At 42.5% G+C, this 27,664-nt stretch overlaps 1 protein-coding gene across 3 annotated transcripts in view; it reads left to right on the forward strand.

Annotated features, from left to right (window-relative positions):
* Slamf6 (SLAM family member 6) overlaps nt 1-14,445 on the forward strand; it is a 23,823-nt gene extending 9,378 nt beyond the window's left edge. For 2 of the 3 annotated variants that reach the window (XM_076914494.1, XM_076914495.1), the window contains exons 2-8: nt 4,153-4,500; nt 6,476-6,739; nt 7,162-7,278; nt 7,615-7,644; nt 8,548-8,621; nt 12,632-12,703; nt 13,191-14,445. In XM_076914494.1, coding sequence (XP_076770609.1) covers nt 4,153-4,500; nt 6,476-6,739; nt 7,162-7,278; nt 7,615-7,644; nt 8,548-8,621; nt 12,632-12,703; nt 13,191-13,274 — 989 coding nt within the window. In that variant the 3' untranslated portion in view covers nt 13,275-14,445. The remainder of the gene's footprint in view (nt 1-4,152; nt 4,501-6,475; nt 6,740-7,161; nt 7,279-7,614; nt 7,645-8,547; nt 8,622-12,631; nt 12,704-13,190) is intronic. The other variant, XM_034520113.2, reaches the window with a different exon arrangement.
* The last annotated feature ends 13,219 nt before the right edge of the window (nt 14,446-27,664 follow it).

Below are 27,664 nucleotides of genomic sequence, written 5' to 3' on the forward strand. Positions count from 1 at the left end.
GGTCTTCCCTAGGTTTCTCTTCCTTTCTATCAAATCGCCTGATAAATCAGCCTCCACTTTCTTTCTGAACTAATTGTCTGGGATGTAAAACAGCCCACTGTGTCCCCTTTGGCTATGAACATACACAAGCCATCCCTCTAGGTTAGATGGTTTCAGTTTCTTCTGACTTTTCACTCTTTTTCAGAGCCATCTTATGCCTACCTCTGCCTTATCCTTCTCAGAACACTGTTTCCACAAACTTCTCTACTTCTCCAAAGTACCATTCACCAATACCTTACAAAGTCAATCTTCACTGCTCAAGTGACCCTTTAAGACTTTCTACATTCTGATCTCAGTCTGTGTAGCTTTCACTGAGAACCCTGAAGCAGCTCCTACAGAAATAAAAGGCTAAACCAGACGTTCATGTTCTCAGAAACATGCCATTTGTTGGGTGGAACATAAAATGTATAAGTACAATGTTCCCTGATTTGAAAACACCAGAGAATATCAGCACCTTCTCCATAGTCCAAATGGTCCATAGAGTCACAAAGGAATGCTTTCTTCATGCCCCGTCCCGACACCAAGTAGCCTGCCACAGCCACAGCCACCATAGAGCATCTTTCCAACTCCTACTCTTCTATGCTGGCTCTACTCTTCCACATTTACTGCCAGCAGAGCAATTGGATGCCCCAGAGCATCAGTATCCAAGCTAAAGATGTTGGCCCAGTGTAATAAAAAGCATCAGTGCCCAATCAAGGAAAAACAAATTTGTATTTCCTCTGGGTCAAGCCATGACACCTGGTAGTCTTTTGAGCCTGTGCAGTAACTTCTGATCTTCACACACCATAAGCATGTTGGTTCACATCTGGTTTTGTCATTATTTTGTTCTAGACCTGCAGGAAACTGCTACTCCCTTATGTTCTTTATGTCTGTGCACCTCGCTGTCCTTAACACAAGCTCCCTTCTCCTTCCCCTGCACCAGTGAAAATTTCCACAAATATAAGCAGAGGCAAATTGGCATTTCAGCGCTTCTTCATAGATAAGTAACAGCTTGCTGTGTGAAAATGAAAGGGAGGAGCTTTTCAGACACAAGTGACAGCAGTGCAAAGAAAGCAGAGTCACCTAGGAAAGTTACAAGTCATTGAGCAATGGAAAAGTCCCTGTTGCTATTTAAAATCTTCCTGTAACATCTCATCTTGCGGCTTGCTCATGGATAACTGTCTCTGGCCCGTCACTCACTATTGATGCCTCCGTGGAGCGCGGACACACCTCCATCAGCTCATTAGTTATTGACTTAAAACTGTGCTGAGCAATAAGAATACATGGGAAACAAGCTTTCTACCTGCTCTCACTTAGCAAGAAAAGGAGGAGATGATGCCATGATTATAACAAAGGAGAAGAGCACACGACATAGACGGCACAGTAGCCGTACTAGGAAAATGCAGAGGCAGACCTCATCCCAAGCCAGGGCCCTACCCACCACACCATAGCTACTCATTCACCTTTCAGGCTTCGCCATTGGATAGTAGACCAGCAAATCAGAACTATCTTGTTCATACATACAACATATGCATCTCCCAGATCCACACCAGAAGCAGGCATATGAAGGAGGACCAAGGATATGATCTGGTGCCATGATTTCTAAAGTTTTACCCATTCAATTAGCACAGAACTAAGTAAATAGGATACATTTAAGCTTTTTGAATAAACTAATAATCCAATCCTAGTAATACATGTCCATAATTCTAGGTCTCAGGAGTCTAAGGCAAAAGAGTGCCAGGTTGAGGCTACCCTGGGCTACATATAAGACCTTGTCTCAAAACCACACATACACACACACCAATAATTTTGATCTATAAAATTAAGAGAACTGAAAGGAATATGCTAGTCCGTGTGACAAGCGTTTCTGGTGAGTCCTATGGCCACTGAGAAAATAAGCCCAGTGTCTTTATTCAGAGAAGGTGAAGTTAACACCCTGGATGAAGACTTTCTGAGAGGAGGACTAGGGATGTGTCTGCTCAGTCACCATGAGCTCATCTGAGGCTCACTTTGTGCCAGGCACTGTTTAAGGGTGTTCACAGTAGCGATAAAAGAGACAAAACCCTTCTCTGTGTGGCGCTCACACTTCTAGTAAAGAGAGCAAAACAAAAACAGAACAAAACAACAACAAATCTTCTCCACAAATTTATAAAGTATGGTGATTGCCGTAGATAAAAATAAATCCAACAGAGAGTGTGTCACAGGAATGGGTAGGGGGGTTAGTGGTGAGGAAAGAGTGGTCTCAGAAGATATCGCCGAAAGAAACATTTGCATTGAAGGCATTGTGCAGGCAAAGGGGTTGGCCACATGTTTGCCTGGAAGAAGTATATTCCAGGGACGTACAAGTGCAGAGACAGCTGAAGAAATGCCCGAGTTGGAGCGAATTGAATAGGAAGGCAGCCATAGGGATTGTACTGGAAGAAGAAACTGTCCACATCATCTTTGTCCTTTATAGGTCAATATAATGAGTTTTTAGGTTTGATTTTGCTGTTATTGCTATGATTATTTTTATTAAATGCAAAGAGAAACTACAAACTCTGAGTTATTAGCTCAATGAATTGAGCTAACACCTGTGTATACACACAGACCAATGAAGACAAAGAACACTATTATCAATGCCCTAAATTCCCCTTAGGGTGCCTCTTACTCACTGCCCCTCCTTCCTTCCCAAAGGTAAGCATCCTCCTGATTCCTGACGGTACAGATTTGTCTTGCTTGATTTTAATTTTAAGTAAATGAAATACTACTTGGGGGCACCTTTTGGACTCAAGATTTTGCTTGTTATGTTTTACTCACATGACTCTGAGAGGAAAGAGAGGTCAAAATGACAAATAGCCATGTGTCAAAAGACTGGTGGGAAAAGAGGATGTTTGACGGCAACACTGGTGTGCCTGGTAATGATATAGCAATTCAGGAAAGAGAGCAGACTTGCAGGCTCATGGAAGAGCTGAGCAAGTGTCAGGAAGCCTGAGGCACAGTTCTGGTGCCACCCTGCAACCACACACACAACTGCAACTCTTCCTTGGAAAATAAGAGACTCCAAAAAAGTTGAAGTCACAGTCATGGTGATTTGTTGACTGATAGTCAAACATCTCCACAGATCATACCATTTGTCAGATACAGCAAAGTACTAAGTGATAAGTGCCAGCTATACAGGAATAACTGTAACATGGGTAGTTAAACAAGTAAACCCTAGAAAGCAGAGTAATGTGTGCTAAGAACTTAGGCACTTAAAGGAACATCCTCTTACAGACTTGTAACAATGGGGCTGGAGAGAAGACTCAACAGCTAAGAGCAGGGGCTGCTCTCTCACAGGACTTAGATTTGATTCCAGCACCAACACAGTAACTCACTTCTGTCTTACTGTGACTCCAGTTCCAGGGACTCCAGCTCCCTTTTCTGTCCTTTGTAGGCACCAAGCATGGGGTACACAGACATGCATGCAAGCAAAACACCTATACACATTTTTTAAAGCTTAAGTTTGAATCCTGGCTCTGCTAGTTTTAAGCTGCACAACCAAGGAAAGTTGGTTAACCTCTCTATATCTTTATCCATAAACAGATATTGTTTTTTATCTATCTCACGGACAGTTATAACCCTCAAATGAAATAATGCCTGTGAAAAACTGTGTAAGCAGTAAACCCGTTACTGGCTCTCTGCATTGCACAAGCATGGTACATAATAGACAGACATTAAGTACCCCATAAATGACTGGCTGTGACAGTCCTACCATCAGCAAAGCCTTGCAATTATTGGAGTTTGTGCCAAGGGGTCAATATAGTTTCATTTTCCCTCACAGATTGTTGTCAAAAGATTTCAAAGGCTGAGGTGACAAAAGTAAGAAGGCGACACACAGGTCACAGGGTAGAAGGCGACCATGAGTTAGGATCATTTAGCTGAATCAATTGCCCATTAGCAAAGTCTACCAGATACTTTGCTTGAGGTGGAGCCACTGGGAGTGTAATTGTTCACTGCAATATTTCTGAACACACCTCCCTGCTTCTTCTTTCTTCATCACATCTCTGGCCTTCTTCCAAAGAGCTTAAACAGACTGGCAGAATTAAGAGAGAGGATCTAGGGATAGAAGGAGATTGTTTGAGACAGCTCTTTAGCCCGTTCCTTCTGTGTTTACAGGGAGTGAAGTTTCACAAGGCAGCTCAGACCACTGGCTAATGAATGGCATTCTTGGGGAGTCTGCACTTCTTCCTCTTGAGCTTCCTGCAGGAAAGACGGCCAGTGTCATCATCTGGAGTTTCCAAGGAGAAGCATCACGTGTCACTACAATCTTCGCCATCCACCTAAATGAGCCTAAAAGAGCACAAATCATTAATGCTGATCCAAAGAAGAAGAGACTGAGCATCACCCAGTCCTATTCCCTGCAAGTCAACAACCTTACATTGGCAGACGCAGGATCATACACTGCACAAATCACCACAGCGGACTCTGAAGTGATCGTCCTCAAATATACTCTGAGGGTCTTTGGTGAGTCTAAATGAAGCATTTAATCATGTACAAACTTTTTTTAAAAAAAAATCCAAATTTCAATTGTGTGTGCCTACAAGAGTGCACTGTAGCCTAGTGATAAAGATGATGGCATTTGGCATCATTATGAAGTCCAGAAGTAAAGCGTTTCGGTAACATTACACAGCTAAATAGCAACAGAGCTGAGTTAGAAACTGTGTCCTGTGGCTCCCTACACCAGTCACCTCACTTTCCCTTTCAACCAGAAATGTAGTTAGTGGACGCCAAATGCTTAATGACACTATTCACACACACAGTTAGGTATCTATCACACTCCTTACAAAAGCTCTCCGAGATGAGTGTGCACAGTCCTATCTGCAGAGCATAGCTGTAGTCACAGTCTCAGAGATAACAGGCAGTGGCACTTCCTACGTAATTGACCTATCTCACTTTACACGGAGATTCAGCTGACTTATCAGAGGTGTCGCCTTAGAAAGTACTCTGCACGGGTGAGCCAATTAACAGAAAAACTAATAGAAAACTTAATTGGAAACTGTTTCTATCAAGGTTACTTCTAACAGTATTTTCTCCAGATGTCTTATGTTGATCATTGATCAAAAAACTGCTTTCTAACTGGAGGGATGATACACATCTATAATAAACCCAACATGTGGGAAGTTGATGCAGGAGGATCAAGAGTTTGAGGTCAGTCTTGGCTACCTTGACAGACTGTCTCAAATTAATAGGTCTACCTCCCTAATATTAAAAAAAATTATAGAAACAATAATAAGATACTATATTAATCTAAACCATGAAAAATCTAGCTACTGGAGATGTTCAGAGATGCCATGGAATATTTTACAGGAGATCCAAGAATTAAATTGGCCACCCAAGGGCAGTGAGATGGCCCAGTAGGTAAAGGTGCTTGGTACCAAACCTAATGAGCTGAATTTGATTTCCAGGCCCCAGGTGGAAGGAGAGAACTGACTCCCACAAGTTGTCTTCTGACCTTCATATGCATACTGTGGCATTATCGTCCACATAGACACACACACACACACACACACACACACACACACACACCATATCACACTATACCAGAGAGAGAAAAAAAATAGTTAAATTAACTAAATGTTGCTGGTCATGAGATTAAAGGTCATGTGCACACCTTTAATCTCAGCGTTCTGGAAGCAGAGGCAGGTGGAACTCTGTGAGTTTAAGACAAGATTAATTTACATAGTGAGTCCCAGGAGAGCTGGAGTTTTGCATAGAGACCCAGTCTCAAAAAAAAAAAAACCCAACAAATAAATAAATACACTTACAGTGTGCTGTGAGTGCTAAGGAAAAGGCATGGAGCGTCAGGTGTCAAGGGACAGGGCAAGAGACGTGGTGCTACAGACCAAAACTAGGCCTCTGAGCAAGCTGCACAAGTGCTCTATCACCAGGTATGTACCAGGCCCAAGGAATCATTTTATAGGAAGTGGTCATAATAGGCCTCTATTGAAAACATAACATTTGAGGCAAACTCTATTGGTTTTAAGAGAATAAACCATGCAGATATCTGGAGGAAGAGCCATTCAGAGCAGGAAACAAAGCTCTTCTGCACTCAAAGAGCGTCCCTCGAGAAGGCCGAACATCAGTTCTCAAAATCCATATAAAAGTCTGGAAATGGTGACAAGCATCTGTGATCCTAGCAAGTAGGGAAGAAGAGACAGAAAAACCCCTGGAGTTTGTTGACCAGCTATTTTTAACCAATGGTAAGTTCAGTGAGAGACCCTGTCCCAAAGAATAAGGTGAGGAGTAACAGAGGAAAACACCTAGCACCAACCTCTGACCTCCACATGCATGTGAGCATGTCCCTGTACCCTCATGCACACATACTACCATATACACACATAAACCCATCAAACAAAAAGACAGGGAGGTTAGAGATGTTTTTCACAGGTTGACCAGCAAAGTCACGTGCCCTTAACTAAGGTCTTTTCTCTTTACGTAGAACGACTGAGTAACTTAGAAATTGCCAACCATACTCTCCTGCTAGAGAATGGGACCTGCCAGATACACCTGGCCTGCATTGTGAAGGATCCAAATCAGACTGTCTCAATTGACTGGCAAGCGACAGGAAACTTCTCTCTAGGGGAACCAAATGTTACTATCTCTTGGGACCTGAGGAATTCCGGTGACCAGACTTACATCTGTAGAGCCAAGAATGCTGTCAGCAATTTGTCAGTCTCTGTCTCTACCCAGAGTCTCTGCGAAGGTAACACCCACCTTGGGTCTTCCTGGGAGCCTTAAGCAGCTGGATAGTGTCATAGCGTGGATTCACAGCCTACATGACTGCCTGGACAGTGGCAGCCGAGCAGCCATATGCTGCAGATAGGAACAAGCAAGCTCAAAAACTCCCTGCCTCTGTTAAGCTTCTTCTTTCCCTCCCCAAGTCCTCTTACAAGAGCAAGGCCTCAGGAGTCAGGATGGCTTTCTCCCACCTCAGCCAGGCCCTACCTGTCCTGCCTCTCAGAAAGTCTGACAAACCCCCAGACTAGGAGTAGAAATGACTGTACCCAGCCTCTATAGACAGCCCAGAAGAGCCTGAAGAGATACTCTGAAACAAACTCAAAGGAGCCAAAATTCTATGCACCCTAAGAAGTTCCACTTCTTTTTTTTTTTAATTCTTCTTTTCAGGTGTTTTAACTAATCCACACTGGAATACAGTACAGCTTACAACTATAATTTTAATCCCGGCTATAATTGTACCCATCTTTGTGTGCGTGGGCATATATGTTTGGAAGAGAAAAAGAGGTAAGTTTTCCTTCTGCTTTCTTCTATCATCTGTTAGACTGCAGTTATTTAGAGTCTGGGGCCTCTGGTTGACAAGGGTCAAGGGAGGATGGACACAACCTCTGGCTAAATTAGTTCATTGGAATGAACCCTGGTGTGTGGTCAAGCATCTGTTAATATTTCAAGGGAGGTGTCCTACTGAGAAAAACAGGACCCAGCCTCAGAATCCACTCGCTCACCTGCCCTTCATTTGGGACCTGTTGCCTGCATCCTTGGAAAGATGCCTGGTGGAGAGGGATGGAGGAAATATTCTCTCACTGAACTCATGCATTCCACCTTCCTGCTTTCATTTCCCAGGTTCTCTTCCTTTGGCTAGCCAACATCCAGGTGAGTATGCAGCCTTTTAACTACAAAACGTAAAGCAGACAGGAAGGGTTAATGAAAGAGAAAAGCGGCTGGCCAGTAACCATCACTATTCAGCTGGACCCTGTGGTATCAGAAAGGCTGGCTTGTAATGACAAGACCGATAGCATTCCTCCCAAGCATGTGAGGGGTATCACACATTTCTATAGCAAGGTCATGATCACTAACTTCCTTTCTGCTGGAAAACACAAGTCCTGGAGGAAAGGGTCCATGGACCATTCATGAACTGTCACTTTGAGCATGAAACACTCAAAAACTAGGCTCTGAAACTACTGAGACTCAGCCAAGGTTGAAACAGTGAACAGACACTGTAAGAAGAGATGTGGATACAGGCTCATTTTCTGAATCTTGTCCCGTGGGTGAAAGTTTCAAGGTACCGTTGTTGAAGAGAGGGCATGAGGTCAGAGGTCTGAAGACTTGCAATCGAGCTCCTTTCCCTCTGCTACCTAAGCAACTCTGTACAAGTCCACTAAGCTACCCGTGAGCCCAAAATTCCTCATCTCTAAAATTGTCAAAACTGTCAGACGGAGCTGTGCAAACTGTCTCCAGAGTTCTCACAGACTGTGGCATTTAGTCCTTCAAGTGTGTTGACATGAGGGAGTCACTGAGACTCTGAATCAGAAGAATAGCACCCACACCCTCACCCAAGAAACGAGGTTAGAAATAGACCGTATGGTAGCTCTCATTTAGCGCTGGACTCCAAAGACTGGAAGGTGGAGAAGAGAGTCCTTAAAAGGGGGTCAAGCTTGAAGCAACTGCACTGGGAGAGAGGGTGCTCTAGAGACCAGAAAGACCCAAGGTCCCCTGAAGAGTTGCCCAGCCCTTCCACTGACAGCTGTACCTTTTGTGTGTGTATGTTAACCATAGATTCCTCCCAGAACACAGATACTCCAGGCTCTCCAGGGAACACGGTATATGCACAAGTCACTCGTCCAATGCAGGTAAGTCCTCTCAGCTCTGTTCTCTGTTGTTGTTGTTGTTGTTGTAATTCCTCCCAAGCATGTCACTATAATCATCAACCTTCGCTACTGGAGAAGGCAACCACAAGGCCGTCTACCCAGTCTCTGCCCCCATGGTCTCTAAGTTAATGCTTACCCTCATTCGCTTCCCAGTGTTCTCTGTCTGCTTAATGCATCAGTAGGTCTTTGTGCTTTAGGGGAGCCGTAACATGCTTGAAAATACAAATTAGATCCTCCATAGCTAACATATGATATTGTATCTAAACAGGTTTTGCTACCAGATTACCTATTTGTTGTTTCACAAAATTAGTCAGCCTATTTAAGGCCCTGGGACAAAAAAAAAAAAAAAAAAAAAAAAAAAAAAGCAAAAATAACCCAATTAATGGTCCCAAGATGGAAGGAAGTAGGGTTGACAACCATGAAGAGGTTGAAAACCAATTCTTGTACCAGCTCTCATCTTTCTCTTTCTCTCTCTGTCTTTTCTCAAGGCCTTCTCTGACCTTTTTCATGCTCTCTTTAACCATCCCTGTCTTGTCTATGTAAAAGCAACATTCTTCTTTAAGGGTTGTACACAGTCTAGAGCTGTATACAGTCTTTTCTATTGTAAAAGAGTAAATCAAGTCCAATAAAGTCCTTTGAAATTTTTGGAGATCACTTCAGATAGCAAAACGAGGGATTTCTTCAGATTAGTGATGTAAATCTCTAGCTGTTTGATGTCCTTGTCAAAGGCCCATTGAAGGTCTGAGTAGTATAAGTCCAGAGGCCAGCATCAGGATTAGAACTTCTAAGAGCAGACACCATGGGTGACTCATTATTACCTGGAAAGGAAAAAGAAGGGAATTCTCGGGGAGATTTCTTTTCCCTGGATGTCAATTGTTATTCATCTTATTTATAATTGGGCCTGGCTTTGTGGGAGTATGTATTTATTTCATTAATCTTTTTGGAAGCCATTTAGCTGTGCCTTCTGTGGTATCAAACAGGCATATCAATCCTCAGCCCCATATGAGAACTGAGTCCGGGCCATTCCATTTAAGGGTAAGAGGTTTCTTTCACATACCTGTGGCATAGTTTTTATTGGTCTTAATGATGCCAGAGGCAGTCAGCAGCCGATTTGCCATGAGCTTTCAGATTTAGAAAATTAAAAGTGAACAAGGCATGATGGAGAGTATTTCTGGGAGACTCCTTCTGGAAGAGTACAGTTCCCCCTTTTTTGTTTTTAAAGCCAAATTTTCAGAGTTCTTGTAAAATCAGGGCAGAACTGCCAGCAGCTGCTCCTTCCACCCTCAGAGAGTCATGAAGACAGTAGTTAAAGAAATATAAATCTATGTTAATAATCTCTTTTATCAAAGGACTGTTATAAAACAGCCAACAACTAATCAATCTATATATCAATTTATAATAGCTTCTTCTACTTTTTGTAAAATTACTCCTCTTTTATCAATTAATTGTTGAGGGAAATTAGGATTTGCATCTCTCTTGAGAATATTAAACAGAGACTTAAATTCTTTTGTGGAGAGCTTAAAATAAGATCTTAGCCAATTAGCATCTCCTAGAGACTCAAGATGAGGTTGTCACTCTATCCAGGGTGTTCCTAAAACCCATCTCTACCCTACCTAAAAGAGGGGATTTCCGCCTCTATAAGCAGAGAGGGTCCACCCAGAACCCCCTCTGACTGGTGATCTGAATTCTTGCTTAGGCTATGAGGCTAAGCACTGCAAGGGAATATAAGTCAAAAATATCTTTCTGGGTTTCCTGAGGGACAAGCCTGACTGCATAGGGGTTGATGTCAAAAGTATCCCCTCTCTAGGAAAAAGACATCGGGACTGGTATGGCCCTCATGCCTCACTGGACAACGACAGGAGGACCAGAGCCATTACAAGGTCCCCTTTAATTACTAGAGGTCAGGCCTCTATCTCCACCTTCGCAAGATTAGAATTGCCACGGCCTTTCTATACTTGGAGAAGGAGACGGGAGGAGATGTCAGGAGCAGCCCTGCTTGTACACTGAAGGCCTAAAATCAGCCATAGGCCTAAAATCAGCAATAGGCTTGACATACATGCCTGCTAACACAAAGTCTTGGGTCTCTGTGGAAAACCACTGAAACAGATAGCTATAAGATATTGTAAACAGGCAGCTTTGGTGGAAATTTACCAGCCTGAGTAGTCATAGATCTTGTAGATAGGTGACCTTGGCAGATAGTACCAACTTAGATAAGGACAAGTGAATCATAGGCAGAGTCATAGTGACCTGTCCCCTGAACCTTCACCTAGCTGATACCCTGTTATGAAAGATATCTGTACTCCCCCTGAACACCTACACTCCTGTACACCCCTTCCCCACATCCTGCCTTTTTGTGTTTATAACCCCTGTGTGAAAAAGTAAAAATTATGATTTGATAAAAAAAAATTTAAAGAAAATACAAATTAGAGCCTCTCCTTTTCCCTTGCCACACCTGACTAGAACAGAGGAGATTATAAGCTAGGAGGAGGTGTCATCCAGGAAGTGGGGTTCTATGAGAGCTTAGAGTAGTGTCTCAAGAGAGAAGGGGCAAATATCACAACTCCGCCACAAGAAAGGGGATGAACTACAGAAGAGAACTTCCACATAGTAGGATGGCCTTGGTCAAGCACCAGGGTCCTCACTACCCATGCATGAGCCAGTTGTAGGGGCACTTTTCTAAATAACTAGAAAGACTGGGGAGCCAATTCTCAAGTCTTCTGATAAATAATTCTCGAAATAATAGAAGCAAAGCAATGGCCCACCTAGAAGTCTTGGATTCCCAAGCAAACATCTCTGGCCCAGCCATCACAGGCTTTGTGGAGTAAGCTCCTAAAGGAGAGGACACTGAGGGGCATTCACACATTTTGCCCATTTACCTTTCCCAATTCCCACTGGGAGCATGCTCACCAACAACCCAAAACAGAGATCACCAGCCCATTCATCAGCCTATGGAGTCTAAATTATTCTCTAAATATTCCTTCATTCATCTTAAATATCAAAATGTATGTACAGATTCATCTAGGACCTGGGGGTTTCTGTTGTTACTACTACGTTGTGTATCCAGAGAGCCATTCATTTTGTTTGTTTTTCTTTCCTTTTGTTCATTAATTTATTTATTTCATTAATTAATTTATTTTACATCCTAATCACAGCTTCTCCTCCCTCCTCTCCTCTCAGTCCCACCCTCTCACTCTAACCCCCAACGCCCCTCCCTTTCTATCAGAGAAGGAGAGGCCTCCCATGGGTATCAACCAGCCTTGGCATATCAAGTTGCAGTAGGACTAGGTGCATCTTCTCCTATTGTGGCTAGACACAGCAGCCCAGTTAGGGGAAAGGGATCCAAAGAGAGATAAAGTCAGAGACTGCCCCTGCTCCTGCTGTTAGAGGTCCCATATGAAGACCAAGCTGCACATCGGTTACATATATGTATGGGGCCCAGATCCTAGATGCATGCTCTCTGGTTGGTGGTTCAGGAGAGAGCCATTCTTAAAACTGGGAGTTCCTATATCCTTCTGGTTTCCCACTAAACATGGTGACTAGGCCATTAGAATAACAGGGATAAATGGAGCAGGCAAAGTAAGTGGCTCCAGTTATAGCTAGTAAAGACTAAGACACAAGACAAGAATGTTTTTAATTCCTCCACATAACTCTGCCTTTCTGTTGTTCTCTGGCTGGAACCTTTCTTTGCATTGCTGGGACGTTGATATTCTATTTAGGTTGCTTTTCTGTTTCTTGGAGAATGTTGCTAAAATATCATAGGTTTGAACTGGTAGAGATTGGTCCCCAGCTCCTCTTGACATGGCTCTTTCTTCCCTTCTTTCTTCTTTCTTTCTTCTTTCTTTCTTTCTTTCTTTCTTTCTTTTTCTCTTTCTTTTTCTTTTCTTTTCTTCTTTTTTCTGTCACACTGCCTTTTCCCAAATATTTGCATGCATAGACCTCTTTGTCTCTGTGTGAACCAAATGCATATGACTTGTTTGTTTGTTTGTTTACAGGAAATTAAAATCCCAAAACCTATAAAAAATGACTCCATGACAATTTACTCCATAGTTAATCACTCCAGAGAGGTAAATGCATGACTGCTTTATCTTCTTTTATTTTGTATGTCTGCACATATGTGTGTAATGTATGTGTGTGGTTTGTGCTCATGTGTGTGTGGATGGGAACAATCCCATCCAGTGCCCGGCTCTACCATTCTCCACTTACTCCCACAAAACAGTGCCTCTCACCGAAACTAAAGCTAGGCTTGTGGCTAAACATTCCTCCTGCCTTGGGCCCTGGGAGTGCTGTCATTACAAGCACACACACACACACACACACACACACACACACACAGATACATAAATAACTAAATAGAGAACATTTTAACTTATCCTGTATTGGGACTACCTATTATAATTAACCTACTTATTTGTTTAATGTAACCCTGCCTCATGCCATCAATAGCCCTACCATCTATATCAGGGTTCTCATGTCCTCTCTGCAGCCATAGAGGGAAGAGTATGGCTCTGATCTCTCTATTAATCTACTTCATTTCTCTCCTCATAAAATAAGCCCGTTTCTCCTAGGCTGAATACTCTTAAGGACATCAAGTTGTTGAGAGACTTTAAAGAAATCCAAGAGGAACACATCTACTGATCCCTTGGAAGAGAACAGAAAAGAAGCCTGATTTTCAACTGGCAATGGAATCCGGATATCTAGGGTTATCAATTCAGAATTGATCCTTCATACAAACGTCAGATGCTTCAGGAGTAGCAAGATCTGTAGTACATAACCCCAAAACTACTTTCGAATCAAATCTAGGACGAATCCTGCTTTGGATAACACACCTACGTGCTGCTTTCTCTCTGATAACAGAGTTTTGATGGACAGACTATGATTCAGCAAGTAATCATTTCTCCTTCTAGAAGGCAGCAGGATGTGATTGGCTGTAGAGAGAGCATGGTGTTTGGTTAAATGTGTCACGTCTGGCATTGGATGTACCCACACTCATGCCCTGACAAATCATTTACTTAGGCAGGCCTCCTGGGATGTTTCCTATGTTCTTGGACCTTTAATCTCATAGCCAAAAATAAGAGGAGGATAGCAATACATTGGTTCCATTGCTCACGACAGGAATCTGAGCCATCCGTGACTACAGTGACTACATCACCAAGCCCTTCAGACTCTACCTCCAAGATATATTAAACAGACCTCTGTCTTTTCAACTTGTAGATCATCGTCATATCTCCATTCCTCCTGTCTGGAACCTGGGGTACTCCTAACACCTCTAAACATCTCTTCTAATTTTGCTCTTATCTCCCCATAACCCATGGTCTAAAAGACAACCAGAACAATGTCCTTAGTATAGACCCACTCTTTCTATTGACTGCTGGTACCCTTGCAGACTCCTCATTACACCCAGAGTGAAAGCCAGAGTCCATGGCCCTGGATGGTCTGGCACATCCCCAGACTTTGCTAACTTCACTCTCCCCATTCTCTATTTGACCTCTGTGACCTTTTAGCTCTTCCGTCAGAGACTTACACCTCCCCCAAGGCCCTTCTTCTGCTTGTTGGGTTCCTCCTACTCTTTAGGCCTCAGCTTAAACACATCAGCTTCTATAAAACACCTTCCCAGTGCACTCTTCCTAAAGTAGAGTCTCTTAAACTTTCCATGTTGTTTATCACATCTTTGAATATTTATTTTTAATATTTGTTTCCATGGAATCATAGACAATAATTATTTTTATTGCTGTAATCATTAATATGTAGAACATTATAAGTGTTCAAACAATACCTTTAATAAATAAATGTATACATAATGAATTGATGTGGGAATTAGATGAGACAATATGATTGGCTCTGCAACTGTGGGTCTACTTCTATGTACTCTATCAACTGCAAACTAAAATATTTGAGAAAGAATTGTATCTATACTAAGTATATACATACTTTTTTCTTATTATTCCCTTGAGGTAGACATAGGTTCTATACTACACCCACCTACCCCCTTTTATATGAGGAATTGGCATCTAGGGGATAGCCTAGAACTATCTTCCAGGAACACCAAGGGATGACTATAAACCTGAACCCCTTAACCTAGTGCCTAACACATTAAGAAATGCATGCATAACTTAGTTTTGCCTGGTGCCATGTGGCAATGCACTCCTAGAATTCTAATGCTTGGGAGATGGAGGCAGGAAGAGTCAATGTTTTCCTCAGTTATACAAAAAGTTCAAGGCCAACCTAGGCTACAGAAAACCTTGTCTCAAAAAAAATTGATCTTATTGCTGATATTATTATCATTATTAAAATGTATTCTCCTGAATCACAGAATCTTCATAGATGCCTTCACCACCTAAGAGGCCTAAGTTTAAGGCTAGCCTGGGTGACATAGGGAGTTCTGTGACAGTCTAAGCTACACAAGAAGACTGTCACAAAAAGTAAGATAAAGTAAATGAGAAGAGAGAAGGCATACTATTTGTCTACATTCACGCCATATCTTACCTTTACTCAAGCTTCAAGTCCAATTAGTTTACCCCGTGTGAAAATGAATGCTCCTCTATCCTGAAGAAACCGTTTTGGAGGGAGGAGGATTGTTGTTATCTCTTTTAGTATGTTTTATTTTTCTCAAAAAATAACACATATGCTTATTGAGAATAATTCACATACTCTAAAACAAAATGTCTCTACAATAGCCACGATAACAACCATTAATAATCCTATATTAAAATAGGACTATTTTTACCAATATGAAATATTTTCATAGCCTTTTCTTGGCTTTAATTTATTTTTGATTTTGTTTTCATTTGTTTTAACTTGTTTTGGTTTTGTTTAACAATATCCCTTACATAACTTTCTGAAGTCAGAATATATAATCATACTAATCATCTTTGCTCCTTTTTTCCCAATCTTATCTACTAATAGTTGAAAATCAAGCAATGCTTTAAAATGCATATACATCCAAGACAGCCCATTACTAAAAACAGATCCCAAGATGCTGAGATGTAGGCCACCGCCCTGACTCGGCTGGTCAAGATGGCGCTGGCTTCCGGTATGATCTACTGGTAAACAAGTGCACTGCGCATGCGATCACCCTTGGGCCAACTCAGTTTGGCACCAACCCCTCCCGAGTGGGATATGCTAATGAAACACTGCAATCCTGACCAATCGAACATCTCCACGTGCATTCCCACCCTCCTACCCCCCCCCCACCAGGGCTGAGCATATAAGCAGCTCGCTCCGGGTGTTCAAGGTCCCCGGGTAAATGATGAATGAAGCGCTTCAATAAAGGTGTTGGGAAGGATCCAGTTGCTTTCCTTGCTGGTCAAGTGGACGCGACACTGAGATGTAAGAATGGTGGAGTCACAATAGTCAAGAAGTCACAATGGCTGTGAACAACAGGAGAAAACAAAATTCATCAGAGTTAGATCTTTTTTATTTTGGTTTTTAGATCATTTGAGACAGAGTCTCCTGATGCCCAGAATAGCCTTAAGCTCACTGTATGGATTCCTGATCCTCCTGCCGCCACCAGCCCAGTGCTAACATTATAAATTCATGTTGAATTCTGGCTCCTAATGACATTTTCAGATAACTAAATAGGATAAATAGAGAGGAGTTCATCAGGAAGAAAGGGAAACTTCAGAAATAGTCGTGGAGGCTTCAAAGAAGAGACAAGGAAGATTACCTGTAAGTCCTCACAAGGTGCCATAAAGCTTGGAGGAAGACTCACTAGACAGCTGTGAAGGTACCTCCTTTATTTTTTGACATTTATGTGTGTGCACGTGTACTTACGGGACATGTGGAGTCAGAGAATATCTGAGTTAGAGTTTCTATTTCTGTAACAAAGCACCATGACCAAAAAGCAAGTTGGGGAGGAAAGGGTTTATTTGGCTTATACTTTTATATCACTGTTCATTACTAAAGGAAGTCAGAACAGGAACTCAAACAGGCAGGAACCTTGAAGCAGGAGCTGTTGTAGAGGTCAGGCCATGGAGGGTGCTGCTCACTGGCTTGCTCAGCCTGCTTTCTAATAGAACCCAGGACCACCAGCCCAGGGATGGCACCACCCACAATAGGCTGACCCCTACCCTGCTGTGCATTTGGTTTAGTGCTTATATTATGTTAATTGGGTTCCCAAATTATACAGGAATTCTCAGGTCTGTATGTAAGACTCCCCGGGTTCCTGCCCCCAATTGGTTCTAATTGGTCAATAAACTTTCCAAGTGGCCAATAGCTGGGCAAGGAGACAGAGGCAGGACTTTAGATTTCCTGGGCAAAGGAACCCAGGGAAGAAGAAAGATTTAGAATCGCCATGCTGAGGAAGCAGGAGGATCAACCTTAAGAGCCGCCAGAGGAAAAGCATACAGCTATGTAAAAATCGGAGAAGAGCAGCCCTAGGGGTCCCTCCCCAATTGGGTCTGGGGTAGCAAAGATGGAATGTAGATTTTAGTAAGTAATAATTCATGACTATCAGAGGGGAGGTGTTAGTAACGTGGAAGTTTGGGAGTGGCCCAGCCATTGAGTTGCTTAGGGCATATTAAAAATAAGACTGCATGTATGTGTCGGGTGGCAAGCAACAAGCACCAATTTGAGTAGCATTCATAATTAATACAACAGATGGCATCCAACCTGTAGGCTCAAACTCACTATTAAAACGTAACTGGAGATTCTCGAAGGGAAAACATGACGCAAGATTAGGAGATGGAGAGAACTCAGGGAGGGGTGACTAGGACTAGGGTGACTAGGTAGAAAGTCTGGAATCAAAGTATCATTGAAAGGGACAATGGACCAAAGAGAAACGGAATAAAACTGTGTCACACTGTGTAGTTCTGTGATTTCTTTAGCATGGGGTTTGAAGGGGCCTCCAAGTTGGCACAGACATACCCAGACCCCAGATTCTCAGCACAAAAGAGATTTATTACCCCTGGGGAACAAACAAGCAGATTGGCTGGGGGGGGGGGGTGGGGATGCCTCTGGATAGGACAAAGACAACAGCAGGTGTTTTGGCAGGAGTGGTTTTTAAGGAGAAAGGGGGTAGGGGAGTCTATGCTAGAATAATTTGCTAAATCCTACAGATGAATGCAAGACAGAGCACAGGACAGAGCCACTGGATAGGCCTTTCATCTTGGGTTTGAAGGTGAAAAGAAAAATGGACGGAAAGGTGATTTCTCTAATATAAATAAAGAAAGTGTGGCCTCTGCCCGTCTTCTTCCCTGAGACTAGCCAAGGATGCTCTCTAATGGAGGAGAGCACATCGTTGACATGTTCTAACTAACAGATCACTGGAATGCGTGACAATGGCCAATGCTTTCTTATCCCTTACTGAAGTTGCACTCTGCAGATACATGAGTGCTGAGGCTTGGTCCACTGCTATGCATTATCATCCTGTACGGGAATCCTGTACGTACAATTCTGTACAGGAAGATCTAGGTACCTAAGAGTGAATTCTCACACTTACCAGCTTTTGTTGTGCAGACTTTGTTCCTTAAATAAAAATGATACAGACAATTACTGGAGGGATTAGAGCTAGGTGAGTTTTGAGTTAATCTGATTGTGTGTTAGAGAGGGAGAGAAGAGGGACACAGGAGAGAGGAGGAAGCTGCCATGAGAGGAGATGGACCATGAGCACATGGCCAGGAGAAACGGTAAGTATCTGGGTTACACTGCTGGGCAAGTAATCAGTCCAGCAGTTAGAAAAGTAGATTAGGGGTTACCCCGCAGTGGTTGCCAAAGCCAAATAAAATAACCAGAGTCAGAGTCTCTTTCATTTGCAAACTAGACAGGGATAAGTTGAAATTGATTCAACTCCACATGGGCGTTTCCTTTGCATGCCTGTATCTCTGCAGCATTTAAATGACAAAATCCTACAACATTAATGTTTCCTCCTAGGTTTCGTTTAATCACATCTCTTTTTTCTGGTCTTCTGCCTTCTCCTTACCTTTCCCCAGCTAGTCTTCCTTTATAATTCCTGACTAGTTTCCCTAGGTTCTGCTGACAGACTCCTTCCTGGATAGCCCATTATCACCCTGAATTTTGTTTTTCTCTCTCCTGTGTTCATTTCTGTGCACAAATATAAATGAGTCTCTCTTGGTTTTTGAGACAGGGTCTCATTATGTAGCTCTAGCTTTTCTGGAACTCACTATGTAGACCAGGTTGGCCTCAAACTCACAGAGACATGCCTGTCTCTGCCTCCTGTATGCTGGGACTAAAGATGTGAGCTTCCACACCCGGCCCATGAATAAGATCATAAGAAGACAGTCAAAGACGAATGTCTATGTCAAAATGCATCTCAGGATCTTACAACAATACAAACCACAGGGAGAATTAAAAGAAAATAATGGAAACATCTAACTTCTTGAGATAGAGATTTTCACAAGAGAAAAGATCCTGCCAATAGTGTAGAGCGAAACGTGCGATTTGACAGGACATAGACAAAGGGTTTGTGCATACCAACAGATTTCACTGTGACAGCTCCACGAATGTGTTAGCAATCAGCCATTTCCAATGGCCTATCCTCAGGGACCTCGTGGCAGCTTATGTCATCACCTGCAGCCAATTTTGACAAGTGCGACAGGTGTGGTACATAAAAACGCCCTCCCCCAGATCTCTCCCTTGGTCCTTATCTGTCTTGTTCTCTTTCCCCCATCCCCTCATTGTCTCATTCATTTTATCTCATTCCCTGTCTTGTTCTTTGACTCTCTGCCTGTTTGTCTCCATAAACTTTTTACCCTAGATATGTTGTGTGGCCTACTTTCTTAGCAGCGCTCCTTGGCATGGCCATCAAAGGTGGCCCAATACTTGATATCTATTCTATCAGTATGGATATCAGGTTTTGGTTATATTCAAATATTCCCTTTCCCTTGCCTTTTCCTTATTCTTCCTAAGTTGTCCCTCTACTACTATGTTTAAGAGTATTATCCTTTTTTTATCTTTATAAAACATAAATGACCTGGGTATAATCACATATAACTGTAATCTCAAAATGTGGAAGACAAAGTCGAGAAGATCAGAAATTCAAGGCCAGCCTTGGTTATGTAACAAGTCCAAGCCTAGCCATTACAGATTAATGTCTAAGAGTCACCAAGGTGGTACTGGTTTTGAAGGTTTGAAGGGGTCATGAAGAGCAGCTGAGGCTTGGCACTGTGAGAGGCCAAGGAAGGCCATTGGTGAAGCTGCAGCCTCAGTTGCAGTTGACAGCCCAGTACTGAAGGGGTCATGAAAAGAAGCCCAGTCTTGGCACCATGAAGAAAACCTTTGAGAAGATATTGGTAAAGCCTAGTGGAAGATGCCAGATAATTGGAGTTGCCAGTACTGTGGAATGATCACCAAGAACAGTAGCAGCAGTGGAGTGGAGTCAACCAGAGCCTAGAGTGCTACAGAGGGCAGAGCTGGAGACGTGGCCCAAGCCCTTTGAAAGAGCCCAGAAGATCATGTGTGGATCTCAGACATTGGAACAAGAAGCTGTAAACGTGTAGGTGCCTTGGATACACCACAATGTTAGAGAGATCAGAGCCGTGGGATACCTGCTAGCAGAGGAAAGCTGCTAGCAGGGAGTGGACCCAGAGAATGAAGTCTGTTGCCACTGAATGCCAGATCTGCCAAAAGATTTGGTCTCACTTTGGTTCAGTATTTCCTCTCTATGACATTTTGGAACAGGAATGTATATCCTGTGCCATGATATGTTGGAAGTATAGGATCTGCTTTTTTATTTTTATTTTTATTTTATAAGATATTACTGTTAAGAGATTGCATGAATTTCAGGAGACACTTTGAACTTTGGACTTTTAAACATCGATGAGACTATTACAGACTATGAAGGGGGGTTGAAGTTGGACTAAATGTATTTTGCATTATGCTATGGCTAGGTATGACCCCCACAGATTCATGTGTTTGAACAAGCCTATGGGGACCAAGGAAAGGAATGTGGTGGTTTGAATATGCTTGGCCCATAGGGAGTGGTACTATTAGGTGTGGCCTTTTTGGAAGAATTCCTCCTAGATGCCTGAGAACACTAGTCTCTTCTGCTTGCCTTTAAATCAAGATGTAGAACTCTCAGCTCCTTCTCCAGCAATATGTCTGCCTGGATGCTGCTATGCTTCCTGGTATGATGATGATGGACTAAACCTCTGAAAATTGTAAGCCAGCCCCAATTAAATGTTTGTCTTTATAAGAGTCGCCTTTGTCATGGTGTCTCTTCATAGCAATAGAAACCCCAACTAAGACAACTAGTATGGAATGCCTCTAAACAGGTAAACAAAAATAAACAGATAATCACCCCTATGATAAGTCCTTTGAATACTTCAATGATGCTAATAATGTCTTTGCACATGCCCAGGTTGTATTACCTCAGAGCATGCTTGCTGCACTTGTGTTATGGCGAGCTTTCTTTCATTGTATCCACACTAAAAATAAATCCCCCTCATAAAAAGGCCATGGTATATCAACTTAAATGATTCCTTGCCTTCCCCACCCTATTCATTTGTGGGGGTTTTTTCACAGCACTGACTACTACTGGAAAATACATTTTGTTTCTTTTTCCCTTTAAGGATGTGAATTTCATGTTTGCAGCCGACACAGTTTAGAGGATGTAGACCAGACTTCGGTCATGCTGGGCAAGTACTGTGCCACAGAGCTACAGCCCCAGTCACACTGTTCATTCTACACAGTGTCTTACCTATCTCCCCCATTTCGATGGTTAATCTTGATTGTCAACTTGATGAAATCTAAAATCACCATGGAAACAAATCTCTGGGCATGACTGTGAGGAGTTTATCTACGTGGGGGTCATTGGGGTGAGGAGACTACCTCAAAATATGTGTGGTATCACTCAAAGGGCTGGAGTCCCTGACTGATGAAGAGGAGAAGGCAAACCAAGCCCAAGCATTTGTTACCCTGTTTCCTGACTGCAGTGAGGAGCCAGCCCCCTATTCCTGCTACCACAGCTTCCCACCAGGATAGAATGTCCTCCCTCAAATTGTAAACCAGGATAAACTGTTCTTTTCTTAAACCCCTTCTTATCAGATTTTGTTGCAGTACAGGATAAATAACAGACACACCCACATTTCTCTAAAGTCAAGAAAAACATGCATTTGTCACTGCAGCAGCCTGAGAACACAGAACATATGATTTAACACAGATATCTCAATATCTATAAACTAATAAAGTCATGATTAATACTATGAAGGAGGCCATGGGGATGGGGTTGCTTTTCTGAGGTGGTGACTTCTTAATTGTTTCCATTCTTTATCACAATGATAAACTATAACTAAAACCTTTTATCTCATTTGGGTTCATTGAGTGATTTTTAAACTATAACATGCCCTCTTTTCAGGAGCCACATATCTGAATCATAGATTACAGTGGGTTGATGTTCAATGTCTAATAGTCTATTTACCTATCTTTATCTTTTCTTACATCTTATGAGAAAGGGCCATGTTATAAAGTTCAAGTTAGCCTTAACTCAACATCTTCCTGTCTCAGCATCCCAAGTGGGCCACCATGCCCAATTTCATTGTGCTACTGGAATTAAGGTAGAAGAAACTGTATTTCCTAGCTTTCTGTGAAGCTAAATATCTCCCTGTCTTTTTTGACTTAACAGGGGAAAGGATTAGATTCAATGAGTGTTGGCATTTCAGAAATAGAATTCATATTTCTCAAGGGTAATCCACCATGCTGGGGAAGTTGCTTACTTGGTAAAGCACTTACTACATAAGCATAAAGACCTGACTTTAAATCCCCAGAACCCAAGGAAAAGCCAGGATTAGGAATTCACATTTGCCACCCTGGAATCCTCCAGGAGTAAGGGGGAAAGGCAGAAAAATTAAGAGAAGTTTGTGGGCCAGCTGGCCTGATAAATGAAACAGCTAGCAAGACCCTATCTAGATTTTATTTCAAGTGTGTGTGTGTGTGTGTGTGTGTGTGTGTGTGTGTGTGTGTGTGTGTATGGGAGTGCCTATGCAGACCAGAAGAGGGCACAAGGTTTCCTAGAGCTGGAGTGATAGGTAGTTGTCTTAGTTTGGGTTTTACTGCTATGAACTATGAACAGACAACACTATGACCAAGGCAACTCTTATAAGGACATTTAATTGGGGCTGGCTTACAGGTTCAGAGGTTCAGTCCATTATCATCAAGGCAGGAAACATGGCAGCATCCAGGCAGAAATGGCACAGGAGGAAGTGAGAGTTGTGAGTTGTGAGTTGCCTAAGGACCAAACTTGGATCTTCTGGAAGAGCAGGGCCATCTCTCCACCCTGCCTAAAACAAGGTGGAAGACAAGGACCAACACCGAAGGTTGTCTTCTATCACACACACACACACACACACACACACACACACACTCAACATGGCAAGCATATGCCTAAACTCACACATACAAACATATTCACACACAAAGGGGAAAAATAGAATTCATATAAATTACTGGCTGAGTGTATATGGGAGATGAGGAAGAGAAATAGACTATGACAAGTCAAAATATCTTTGTGGTTGACTGAAATTTTAAAATGTAAAGAAGGAAAGTGGAGACCATAACTCAGACCCGGTAACTCAGATGCCAGATGGACAGCTTACGGCTATTCATTGAGCACTCAGAAATACATTGCTAGAACAATGGAGCTCAGCTGATGTTAGAGATAAGGATTTGGGGGTCATGTGCATTTGGTCAGCAACTGAAGTCATGAGATTGGTAAAAAAAAAAAAAAAAAAAAAAAAAAAAAAAATCACCCAGGAAGTGCACACAATGAGAAGAGAGAACATGGAGGGAACACTGGGTAACCCCACTGAGTAGAGAAGTTCCCAAGATGGACAGAAACAAGGAATTGACCCATAAGGTAGGAAAACCAACAGATCCCAGGACTGTAACGTTTCAAGAAAATATAAATAACTAAAGGTGAAGGTGCTATCCAGGACTAGTCACACACCCATACAACCTACAATCCCAGCACTCACTGAGGTAGGACTGTAAGTTCAAGGCCAGCCTGGGAAACATAGCAAGCAAGACCTTATCTTTACAGTTTTTTCAATACGAAATTAACAAGGAGGAAGGGTGAAAGCAAAGAATAAAAGAAGGAATGAAAAAAAGAGAAAGAGTAAGAGAAAAGGGGAAGTAGAGATGAGTTCTGAAGAAAACATCAGATAAAATTTTAGTCAGAAGGAAATCATGCGTGGCAGTAAAGTGAGTGGTTTTAGACTGCCCCACCCTATTCTTCCTGCTGTAATCACTACTCCCCCTCAGGTGAAGAGTTTAGCCCCCCAGCCAACTCTCGGTAATTCTCTTGGTCATTGGCCTCCCCTCCAATCACCCTGTCTTCCATTCTGTAAAAGTAACGTTTTTGAGGGTGAGGTTCTTCTCCCCTTTGCTCCCAGGTAACAACAAGGTGTTTCTATGCCTGCTCTAGCCCATTTTAGATCCTGAATAAAGACGCAGAAACCTAGTATTTTTATTTTTAAGCTGGGGTAGCTTCTGAACTATTCTAACTCTACGAAGCTGCTAATACCCATCAAAAAGGCCCGTATTTACCATTTGAGTCTTCCCTTGGCTGGCTCTCCCATCAGGACCTCATGGTGAATCCTCCTGTTCTCCCTATAGTGGTTTCTCTCTGGGATCATCAGTCCTGCCTTATTCCCTTCTGCCCAGCTAATTGGCTGGTCAGCTCTTTCTTAACTAATCAGGGATGATGGAAATTGATTTTCACATAACATTGAGAGCAGAGATGCTTGACCAAGCCATCCTCAACTATTGCTGAAATCAGCATCTGAATACACAGAGCACAAACCATCCCCCAATACATTCCTTTAGCCTTTCACACATTCAGTTCACGATTCCATTATCTTCATTTCCAGCAGCCCACTGTCTCTAGTCAACACCTTCTCAATCATTTTCATGCTTTCATACACCCGAACTTTAACAGTCCTTCAACCTCCTTGGGAATTCTTTTTTTTTTTTTTAATCCAATCACTTTTTATTCTCCTTATGCCCCTCATGTTATCATTTTTCTCTTACGCTCTTCTTTATCCAACTGCCTCATGACCTCTACACTTAAATCTCTTTAATGTATTGACTAATTTAATCAGACTCTCCTGATCTTACCACAACTTGTTTTTGCCACAGTGTTCCCCCATCTCAGTAATCTGTGTTTGGTTTTATAGCCCAGGTCAAGGGACTGAGGTGTATATTTTACAAACCAAAGCAGACCTTGCCTCCAGGTTCTCTCAGCATCCTTCAGTCCCTACCTGGCATACCCTGGCCCCAACCTTGAACTTTCCATCCAAGGGGCTGAGATGCCCTTTCCCAGAGGCTCCTCCCTAGATAATCCAAGCATTTTGCTCCTTCCACTCAATCACTCCCTTGCTCAATCCCTCCCTTGCTGTTCTCTCTCTCTCTCTCTCTCTCTCTCTCTCTCTCTCTCTCTCTTTCTCTCTCTCTCCCTCCTAACCTTCCTCCTTCTCTCCCTCCTAACTTCCTTGTCCTCAGTCCTTGGTGCCAGTGAACTCACTCAAGAGAAGCTTCCCAATAAACCTGCCTTTAATATAATCTAATCTGAATTAAATTTGCTCATTTCACTGCCCATGGTGAAATAACCCAGCAAACTGCAAGTCGTTTCAGCTGCTTCAACAAACACACTGGAGTCCTCCTTTCCCTCATGCTCTTCCCACCCAATCTGTGGTCATACACTATTGGTTCTCCCTTTAAAACAGATCTGTAATCAGCTGCTCCCCTGCCAGACCCCTGGTCCAGAACACCGTCAACACCAGAACCAATATCAACAGACAGTTAGTGTCCTGCTGGGTCACTCTGGTTCTTGTTTTATTCTTTACAAGTTACCCTCAACAGAACCTAACACAACTCCATCCCTCCAGGTGATTCTCATCTCAACAAAAGCTAGAGTCATTAAAATAGTCCATAGGCCTAAGACTTGATGGTTCATAATAGTCTGTAAGCCTAAGACTTGACCTTTCCCAATTGCTTGTCTGTCCTTGTTTGCTACTTTCCTCCCCAACTTCAGCTCCATCCATCCGACTCCCTTGTCCTTCTTTATACACTTTTACCTCTGTAGTCCCCAGTTCTACTCCCTAGGTGGTCTTCCGGATATACACATGGTCTGCTTTTCCCTTCACCTCACACACTTGGGAACCATTTTCATTTGAGTGGAAGCTAGAGCCACTGTACTACTGAGACTGTGCAAATACCATGCGGTGTGGGGAAAGATAATCACACAAGAGCCCTAGATAAGAGCATTGGTGACAGGAATCTCTACAGAAGGTGAAACGGGAAGTTAGGGGAGCCGGAAGAATCTTGCCTCACAGAATTCAAGGAAGGGGAGAGTTGCAAGAAATAAGAAATGTGTCAGTAAATTCTCCAGAAAACTTAAGTAATATATGAGTCTGGTGAGAAAGGAGGAAGTCAGCACAGAGCATCCAATCTCACTGAACTGGAAAGCAAGGACTTGAGAAAGACAGAAAGAAATGGAAGTAGAAACTGAAACTGGAGACCATTTTCTCAGAAGCTGAGCTCAGCAGAGAACACACACCTGTCTTTCTCCAGAAGAGAGCACATGTTAGCAATGGGGGGATGCAAACACACACGTGAAGAAGGGGGTTGGTGGGGGGATTTCTGTTTTTGTAATATCGATTCAAAACACAAATTTGAGGAATCTTGAGTAACAGTTTGGTGGACCCACGTATGATTCCAGCACATTGGGCAGTTCAAATCCACTGCAACTTTAGCTCCAGGGGATCCAACACTTTCTTCTGGCTTCTGCAGGTACCTATACACATGGTATACAGTCTCTCTCTCTCTCTCTCTCTCTCTCTCTCTCTCTCTCTCTCTCTCTCTCTCTCTTTCTCTCTCCCCTCCCTCCCTCCTTCCCTCCCTCCCTCCCTCCCTCTGTGTGTGTGTCTTTCTCTCTTTTTCTCTCCCTCACTTCCTCACTCCCCTCTTCTCTCTCTCTCTCATCCACACATATATAAGTAAAATTAAATCTTAAGGTACAAATTTGAAGGTGGACAAGATAGCTCAACAAGTAAAGGTGATTGTTGCCAAGCCTGAACACCTATGTTTGATCTTCAGGACCTCTCACTATAGAGAGAACCAACTTCTGCAAGTTGTCCTCTGACCTCTACATGCATGCTATAGCTTACATACATGCACATACATACATACATACAAATAAGTAAACAAACAATTATAAATAGATATTTGAAAAATATAAACTAAAAGTTGAAGGTGCAGGAAAAATATTTAGAAGAAGGAATAACTGATGTGGCTAAGTCCTGCAAAGAGATTCCAATAAATGCCCAGCTAATACTTATGGTGTGCCTACTACCACATGATGCCAAATGTTAGGGTACAAAGAGTAAAATCAACATAAAGTAGTGTGTGGCATAATGGATGTGGACGAGGTAAAGACTACAATTGTGGGTCTTGCTCTTTAAACTCAAGGAAAAAAAAGAGAGAATAAGGTGTGAAGTTGAAGAACTTTATATTAATATTTCAAATTAATAATTTTCTCAGCACACTGCAGTCAGCTGAGAGTGAAGAGGCTATAAGGAACAGACTTACAGAAAATAATTGAAGATAAATATTCACAATAGGACTGTCCAGATGGCTCCTAGTAAAGACACTTGCTGCCAAGCCCAATAATCTGAGTTCCATCTTCAGGACCCACATGGTAGGAGAGAACAGACTTCTGAAAGTTTTTCTTCGACCTCCATATGTATGAACAGAGCCCACCAAAGCATCAAGTAAAGAAATGGGCCCTAAAATGAATGGAGTCATTTGTATAAAATAGAAGGATATAACCAAGCCACTGAATAAAAAAATATAGATCCAGTATTTTCTCCCCTGACTAGACGCGCCTGCATTGATGTAATTATCAGACACATTTAAAATACAGCTTCCAGGTTATTTCCCAAACCCAGGCCTCAACTCTCTCCTCCACCATTTGCTCAGCCTTATTACCTGACCCCCATGTTGGTGGTGGCATCTTCCATGTTGTTTGTACAAGAGGTATCATCCTCTGAGATCCCTCGATAGGCTTCAAGGACCAC

Source organism: Arvicanthis niloticus, chromosome 16, assembly GCF_011762505.2.
Source record: "Arvicanthis niloticus isolate mArvNil1 chromosome 16, mArvNil1.pat.X, whole genome shotgun sequence".
Classification (NCBI taxonomy): domain Eukaryota; kingdom Metazoa; phylum Chordata; class Mammalia; order Rodentia; family Muridae; genus Arvicanthis; species Arvicanthis niloticus.